This window comes from Musa acuminata, chromosome BXJ3-5 (genome assembly GCF_036884655.1).
Source record: "Musa acuminata AAA Group cultivar baxijiao chromosome BXJ3-5, Cavendish_Baxijiao_AAA, whole genome shotgun sequence".
Classification (NCBI taxonomy): Eukaryota; Viridiplantae; Streptophyta; class Magnoliopsida; order Zingiberales; family Musaceae; genus Musa; species Musa acuminata.
Genome location: NC_088353.1, coordinates 8661411 through 8670353, shown reverse-complemented (window position 1 = coordinate 8670353; position 8943 = coordinate 8661411). Strand labels below are relative to the sequence as shown.

The window sequence follows — 8943 nt, the reverse complement described above, 5'->3', positions numbered from 1 at the left end:
ATATTGTTAATGGATTAAAAACTCTTGATAAATCTTTTTCTAATCATGATCTATTAAATAAGATTCTTAGGTCATTTCTTAAAAACTGAGACGTAAGAATAACCATAATTTAAGAAGAAAAGGATCTAAACTATCTTGCACGTAAAGAACTCATAAGTTACTAAAGACCTATGAGATGATGTATAAACTAAAAAAAAAAAATAGATAGAAAAATATTATAATGAAGAAAGTTGTAGTAGGTCAGAGCTGGAAGAACAATCCAGTAAAGAAGTTATAAATTAGGTTCTTATAACTAAAAAATTACTTATAATGTGGTCGGAGCTGGAAGAACAATCGAACAACCAATGTGTTTTTATAGAACTTGATTATAGTGTACATTCAATAATTAATTATAATATAAATTCAGTGATCCAGGGAAAGGTTTTGGCCACACGACAAGATATGTGCAAGTTTCAATTTCATATTAGCATACCATATTCAGACATTTGTAGACATTTTGACCATCTTATATTGGGTGATGCTCAAGCCTTGACTCCATTTACAAGCCTAATATCAACTCATTTACATATAATGCACACCGAATCAGCCAAACACAAGCCACAAACGAGCATTTAGTTTATTTGTAATCCCCAGTAACGTAACACGTTCAATTGAACCTTAACAAGGAATCAATTTTACAATCTCTCTTAAATATGCAGTTGGATGAGAACAGACTGCTTTTAGGCCACAGAATAATTTTGTTTTATTGTAAATGATGTCAAGAAACTCATAAAATGACATTCATAGATCTATATAATTGATTTATTTGGCAAATGTTGGAATACTGAAAGATTGATTTTCTTGTTCGAGTTGTTTGCAATGATTGAACCAATTATTGTTGAGTTTTGAATTTTTACGATGAAATTAATTAATGAATTTGATAAAGTAATATTGTGTTAAGTAATGCGGGAAATACGTGGACCATAGATTAGGACCACCAAGAGATAAATGTCAAGCTAGAGAGTCGAACATTATATCATAAGATTATTATACTGAAAATTGAACTTTGTATCAAAGGTTAGGCTATTGTGCTAGATGATCAAATTTCATGTTGAAAAATCGTATATCGTGACAAAGTCGATATGCTAAAAGATTGAGCGATATGTCAAATGTTTGAACAAAATGTTAAAAATCAAACGAAATATCAAAAGAGTGGATAACATATTAAAAACTTTGACAAAGTGTTGAAAGTTGTTAATATTTTAAAGCCTTATTTGAAGATAATTTGGGCTAAGTCAAGTCTTATTTGAAGATAATTTGGACTGAATTTGAGTTGCATTTGGATCCTTATTAAGTCGAATCACTGTATAGGCGATGATATAGCCTAGAGGAGATAATCATACCACCCAAAGCCAAAGTAATACTACCCTAGGGCAATAGTATCACCCAATCTTGATGATGGTATTGTCCGGTATAACGGACGACCTAAGTGACACCGTTTCAAAGTGTCAATGATAGTATCACCTGGTATAATGGTAAAACAACAAATACCATTGATTTTGGATATTTTTCATGATTTGCTTCATATTTTGATGTTCTTTATGGTCTATAAATACCTCACTTTATTGAATGGAGAGAAATAATTCTTGAACTTTTAAGTGTTGAAATCCTCTCTTAAAGCTTTACTTGAATTCTACATTTTTAAGTTTTTAATTGAGTTACTAAACTTAGAAGATATGAGATTCTAAAACCTTGAAAATGAGAAAGTTATAAAAGGTTGTTGTTTTTTACCCGTTGAAGCAAGATTAGTTGTGAAAGCTAATAACGTACTAAAAAGAATAGATCAAGAAGACCAAATCACTATAAAATTAGTTTGTCACTCTATCTTTACTTATTTTCTTACTCATATTTATTTATTGATTAAATTATCTTTCAATAGTATCAAAATTTTATTTTTTTTATTTATAATATCGCTAATTTAATCCCTCCTTATGATATCGGTATTGTTATGATAACAATCCTAACTATTGTTATCATAGAAAGGTTATCTCATTTGGATTAATACTAAAAAAATCAATAATATTTTCAAAAAATCAAAAAGGATTATACTTATTGAAAAACACAAATAAGAATTTTATTATTTTTATAGATTATGATTTATAAAATATTATTAAATTTAATTTTTAAAAATTATAAAATCTTTAGATAAATTGAATGATTTTAAAAAAAATAAATATTTTGTATTGTACTTTAGATCGAAATGAATTTGATCAGGTTTTTACATGTGAAACTACCTTTGATATTTGACATAGAATTATCTATGAAGGCATAAGTTTACTTAGTATTATTTTAAATATTTTATGATGATAACAAAAAAATCAATTGATGATCTGTTTACCGATTCTCAAATATTGTTAATGGATGAAAAATTCTTTGTACATTTTTTCTAATCATGTTCTATCAAATAAGATTCTTAGGTCACTTCCAAAGAATTAGAATTCAAGGGTAACCATAATTCAAGAATAAAAAAAACGTAAAGTCATTTTTCACATAAAACTCATAAAATTACTAACGACCTATGAAATTATATATAAAATATATGAAAAAAAAGACATTATAGTGTACGTGATAAAAAATGCTTAAATGAAGGAACATGTGATAAATTAGAAAAAAAGACAATATATTGATAAAAAATGCTTAAATGAAGGAACATGTGATGGGTGGGAGCTGAAAGAACAATCGAATAAGTGATAAATTAGATTCTAACTTTTGAAAATTAATTATAATGTACAGTCGGAGCTGGAAGAACAATCGAACAATCAAAGTTATATTTTTTTTATAGAACTTGATTATAGTGTACATTCAATAATTAATTATAGTGTACGTTCAGTGATTCAGAGAAAGGTTTTGGCCATATGACAAGATATGTGCACAGTTTCAATTTCATATTGGTACCATATTTAGTCATTTGTGAACTTTTTGACCTTAAATAGGGTCATGCTCAAGCCTTGACTCCAATTGCAAACCTAAAATCAACTCATTTACATATAATGCACACCTAATCAGCCAAATACAAGCCATAAAGGAGCATTTAGTTTATTTGCCATCCCCAGTAATGTAACATGTTTCAGTTGAACCTTAACAAAGAATGAATTTTACAATTGTTCTTAAATATGCAGTTGATTGAGAACAGACTACTTTTAGGCTTCAGCACAATTTTCTTTATTGTGTGATGTCAAGAAACCCATAAAATGGCATAAACAGACCTTAGATCAAATTGAATATAGCTTATCCATTTGGCAAAAGTTGGAATACTGAAAGATTGGTTTTCTGGTTCGGGCTGTTTGCAATCACTGAACCAGTTATCACCCCTGTTAAGCATTCTGTAACTTGAAATAATTCAGATACACTATTGTAAGTCTGCATTAGAATAAGGCTAACGACATTCTAGGAATAAAGTACCAAGAAACTGAGAACAGAATGTTTACCAACTAGTGAGAAAGAAGCTTCTGCCTAGTAAATGAATTTTAATTAAATAAAAAAGGAAAACTGAACAAACTAAGCCAAGGAGAAAAACAAGGTAACAAGAAAGCAATAGAAATCGGCTCCTAGTCCCAGTGTCAAAGCCGGTGCATCGTTGAAGTTAAGAGAAAAAAAAAATACAGATGCCAATTTAAGACTAACCACAAAATGGCAACTACAGTTTTCATCATCATTGTTACATAAACTTAATACAAATTAAAAGGTTATCTCCAGTCAAACATGCTTTAGTCCCTTGAGATGAAGACACATTTCAGATGAACTAGGCTTTCTTGGTTTTGATAAAAAAAGAAAGTGTACCTTAACTTTGCAACTTCTTCCATATGGTGCTAGTTGGCATTCTGGCAAAGAGAAGCATGCATGCTATCAGGAGACATGGATACCATTTGCAGGAGGCTCGAGTTTGAAAATGTCACCTCCAATGCAGGCTCTACTCTGCTACTGCTGCCCATATTGTCTTTCAAAATACATATCAGCTCCTTCACAATATCAACCATACAAGGTCCACCATTTTCCTTACTTGATAAGCACTGTACAACAACACCTACGACCTTTTCCAACTGCTCACGCTGTGGCGGCAGATGATCATCAAATCTAAGATATGGATCCACAATTTCATGAAACTTCCTGCCATCTATCTTAGGTAAGACAACCTCTGAAATATTTCCAGGCTTTGAACCCATAATCAGTTCCAATAGTATAAGACCAAAGTCATAAACGACATCAGTGTCACGGGAGACTACATATGAACAGGATCCATTGACAAGTCCAGATTTCAGGAACTTGAAACCAGCAATTTTAGCAGAATAATAAATGTCCAAAAGTATGTCACTGGTCTTCAGATCTTCAATGTAGCTAGGAGTTGATATTTCATACTGCAGATATGCAAGAGCACTTGCAATTTCAGAAGCAATATTGATTCTCAGGTACCAACTAAGACCATTGCCTCTTTCATGCTGCAAGTGTTCTTCGAGTGTCCCATTCGAAAAATGCTCATGTACTATGAGTAGTGTATTATCTGACTCAAAACAAAATCCAATAATCCGGGCAATATTTCCATGTGAACTACGAGATAAAAGCTCTGCCCTATGCAAGATTTTCCTGAGGTTCTTTTTGCTCCGGCATTTTAATTTCTGGATAGCCACAAGGGTGCCATCACCTAGTTTTCCCGAATGAACTGTTCCATCAACAATGTCAACAACAAGCTTGTGTTCTTCTTCAAACCCTTTTGTAGCTTCATTCAACTCTTTGTATGTGAATTGTCGTGCGTTACATGCCTTTCCAATAATCTTGGGAAGGCAGGCTGGGTCAAGATCTGACATGTTCTCCTTGATAGGTCTTCTTAAGCAAAAGCATGACGCGGCTGTCATGAGTAGAATAAATACAGAAAGAAGTACACCTGCAGGAAAATTAATTATAAAAATATGGAATTAAAAAATAGAAAGATTGATATCAAAGAAAGGAAAGATGCTCATGCTCTAGTTTTCTCAGGTATCACAAAATTAGTAGCTGACATTCTTTCAAAGAAATAAATGAAGATATGCACCCTGGAAGATTCTACCTTCAAAACCAACATAAGTTAAACAAGAACAAAGAAAAAGTTCATTAAGATTGCAATATAAAATCCATAGGAATCCCTGGCCACAATTTTCTTTTATAACAAATTAGTGAACCATGTATATGCAGAATCATCAATTGCAATAACTATCTTATAAATTTGAGCTATTCAGATATTTAATTTGTCTCGTGTCCAAATTTAGACCAATATACTCAGATATGACTAAACACACATACATTCTAAAATTTGCATGAATGTTATAATTCTTAAGAGAAACATGATATAGATATGGTGATACATCAAATTAAAAGACAAGATAGATAAGGTATACACAACAAATGGCACCAAGCAATATACCTAAATCTTGTCCATAATCAAAAGACCAAGATCCAAAAGAAAAATGTTCTTCCAAGAAGTATCCTTGAAGTGTGACATATTTCATCCAAAAAGCATCAAGTTTTGGATACCTTGACTAATACGAAGGACATAAATCCTAGTATCTTATAAATATCAATAACTACTACATATCTGATACAAATCAGGATGCTATTTGAAGTATGTGTATTTGATAAAATGCCTATCATATCGGAAAACTTTTGATTTTAAAAATAAGTGGTAAATCATACTTTAATAACAAGTTGGACTCTTCAAGGGAACTAATATTATGATAGACTATTGATAGATTTATTTTTGGATTTTGGTTAGTAGCTATCTTACTATATTTTAAGAAATTTTTAAAAATGTGAATATAAAAACTTAGGATCCATGTGGAGCTTTGCTGAAGAATAAATCCATAACTACTCAAGATGCATATAAGACTGTGTGTTTAGTTCTTTTACTACAACAAAAGTAACTTTTAACTAGTTATACAGCAGAAGTCCCTCTTCTAGAAGTAATGAATGTACTAGAAACCACTTCTCAATCTAAACTATTTACTAGTTTGTTAATTTCTATTTTGCAACAGACACATTGACATAGTTATATTTAAAAATGTTCAAAGTTCAAACCTCTAGCAGCAACATCATGACTATATATTAACTTTATAAATAAGTCAGTGATGAGAAACATACATAAGGCAAGATTAAGACACCTTTATAAAACACCCTGTAAATGGTCTGTGATCCACTGTAGTATAGATATCAGTAGTTAATTCTTTTAGTACTGTTTCCATATGTTAATGCATGCTGGTTCTCCCTTGAAGAATTAGACATTCATGCATCAATATCTGGTTTTCATGTGAGGCTATGCAACTATTTATGGTGACTTGTCAAAATGGACATAAATTGATTCGATAAGTTTGACGAAAAAATAGAAATACAGGAGCAATTCAGCATAAAATGTAAAGCTACATCGAATATATAGCAAAAAGACAAGAATGACAAATTGACAATGAACATGTACCAGCAATAACAACCACCCTTTTCTTGCAAAAGATCCCCTTGCAGCAGGCTCTATCATTCTCTACTTGTGCATCATTGCCACAAGCTGTAAAGTACAAAATTAACGGAAGTTGTGACCTTTGTAATCCTATCCAAGTCTCATATATCTAGTGAATGTAGCAAGTTTTACACAGGAGATTAAAACAGTGTCCACATGTGAGAACACAAAACAATCAACTCTATGAACATCAAAAATATGTGAAAAGCTAGACCTAGTAACAGAAGTAATCATTTATCTTTTTAAATAATTACAGAGTTGTATAGGCCAATTTCCCCTTTTTTTCTAAGAAAAGGTTCCACCAGTCAAAAACTAGTATTTTTTTTAATGAAAGAATAAGAGAGACTTAATATTTGATGATAAGTGGCAAAATTTTATAATGAGAAATGATTAAGAAAACATCAATATGGTTTGATAGCACTTGAAAAGCCTTTTACTTTGTCCTATCAAGTACCAACTAGGAGAGAGACTTGAGCCATTGGTAGTAACTGATCCCACAAACTAATTCAGTCAGTAGTCATTAGTAGAGTCTTTAGTAGAAAATTAGGAAATAAGATGTGCTACACCAGCTTTGCTTAGACCAACACGAACAATGATGGTTTTGTTCCTCATTTATTGATGTCTTGGACTTCATTTTCTTGTTTTGTGTAGCATCGTCCATGTAAAAACCCATAAATGGAAAATATGAAGTGAAAGCCATATTCAACCCAAAGAAGTGAAAGCCCATGGATCATCAGCAAAAAAATAATTCTGATAACCACTAAGAGAGATGAAACAGTTAGACAAGAAGATTGAACTAATATGGTCGAAATATAGTTTTTATGAAGAACTAAACGTGCTAAGCCCTCAAACTTCTGTAAGAAACCAAAAATGAAAATTTGGGCTTTGACAAATTCACATATGAGATAATGTACGAAGTAAATACTAATGAATAGACCATTCTAATACAATCTATTCAAACTAAGCCACCTTTAAAAGATCACAGAAGAGAAAATACCAGATCTAGAGTTCTAAAGCACTTATAAATGCACAAATGCAAGTTTTTTTTCTTAGTTTAGTTTAAGGAGAAGTAGAAAGTACTAATTTTCAGGTCAAGGACTCACGTTTGAAGCATCCGGCTCCTCCCGCAAAGCCATCCCCAACCAAGCCGGGCGCACAAGCACATCTCACTCCCTGGCGCACCGCGGTGGCGTTCACCACCACCGCCCCCTCGGCACACTCTGTCCCGTTGCCGTAACCCCTCGGCACCGCCCACTCGACCTCGATCCCCCTCTCCACGGTCGCCGTCCCATCCCCGGACGCGTACCTCATCACCGCCCAGCTCGAGAACCCCCGGCACCCAAACCCGGCGAACACGGAGAACCTGTTCCCCACCTTCCACACGCTCCCATCCGACAGCGGGTAGCAGCAGCCGAAGTCGGTACGGTTGCCCTCGCAACCGGTGTCGCCGGCGAGGGGGCCGATGCGGTCGCATCCCGCCCGGCAGATGGAGGAGTCCTCGCAGTCGTAAAGACGGAGGAGGTTGTCTGCAGTAACGGCGAAGAAGTGACTGCTGTCAAGGCCGAAGGAGCGGTTGACGTCGGCGTACCAGCGATCGCAGGCGGCGGCGGGAGAGGAGTAGTCGAGGAGGAGGGAGCCCGAGGGGAGGAAGGCGACGACGCGGAGGTCGGAGGTGGGAGGGAGGGAGAGGCGGAGGGTGGAGTCGTTGGCGGAGCAGGCGAGGCGGAAGGCCGGGACGGATGGGCCACAGGAGGCGTTGAGGTGGAAGGGGAAGGGGATAGAGAGGCCGCCGCAGCTCTCGCCGCAGCTTTTGGGGATGGTCGCCTTGGTGGCGGAGGCGGAGGCGGAGGGAGAGGGGGAGGGGGAAGGGGAGGCGAGGGCGAGGAGGGAGAGGAGGAAGAGGGGGAGGGGAGACATGGAAGAGGGAGAAGCGGAGATGTGGTATGGACCATTTTGGGGAGAACGGTGGAGTTTTGTAGGCTGAGGGGGAGAAGGATCCGTACGATGGGGGAAGAGAGAAGTGGGGGGAGCGTCGGGAGGCGGAGAGCGGGGCAAGGGGAAGGGGGAGGGGAGGAAGACGAGGCCTTCTGGGTGCGCGGGTGCGAGGCGGGGGGGATGGCATGTCGGAGGTCGGCCTCTCTTTTAAAATCTTGGATGGGGAAGAGTTCGAGAATGGTGTAGATCGGCCGTCGAGAGAACGGTAGGGTACAGGACGAAAACAGTCGCACAATGTCTCGTGGAGCCCAGAGTAGGTACCAACGGGTGGAAGTTGTGCTCCGTGGTTCCCGTCCGGAATCTCTCCCTCCCTCTTTTTGCCATCTATGTTGCTGTGGGACCCATTCGCGACCCGGGTAGGGCTTCGCTGTAGGCTGTTCCGACGCAGGCAGCGGAGCCGCGCTAAGCTCGGGAGTGGCACCGGGCGCACGTGT

General features: G+C 36.4%; 1 protein-coding gene across 1 annotated transcript; it reads right to left on the bottom strand.

The window, feature by feature from the left end:
• Nucleotides 1-3622: 3622 nt before the first annotated feature.
• On the bottom strand, nt 3623-8625 carry LOC135638244 (probably inactive receptor-like protein kinase At2g46850). Its single transcript, XM_065151279.1, has 3 exons — nt 7618-8625; nt 6479-6562; nt 3623-4918 (listed from the first exon to the last, which is right to left on the bottom strand). Exons 1-3 carry the CDS (start codon nt 8429-8431, stop codon nt 3849-3851), a joined length of 1968 nt encoding a protein of 655 aa, XP_065007351.1. The 5' UTR covers nt 8432-8625; the 3' UTR covers nt 3623-3848.
• Between the last annotated feature and the right edge of the window lie 318 nt (nt 8626-8943).

Excerpts from the sequence above, each read along its gene's own strand:
- LOC135638244 (XM_065151279.1), bottom strand. The coding sequence starts at position 8,431 with ATGTCTCCCCTCCCCCTCTTCCTCCTCTCCCTCCTCGCCCTCGCCTCC. Across the intron at positions 6,563-7,617 it reads AGGAGCCGGATGCTTCAAAC|CTTGTGGCAATGATGCACAA; the intron begins GTGAGTCCTTGA and ends TGTACTTTACAG. Across the intron at positions 4,919-6,478 it reads AAGGGTGGTTGTTATTGCTG|GTGTACTTCTTTCTGTATTT; the intron begins GTACATGTTCAT and ends ATTTTCCTGCAG.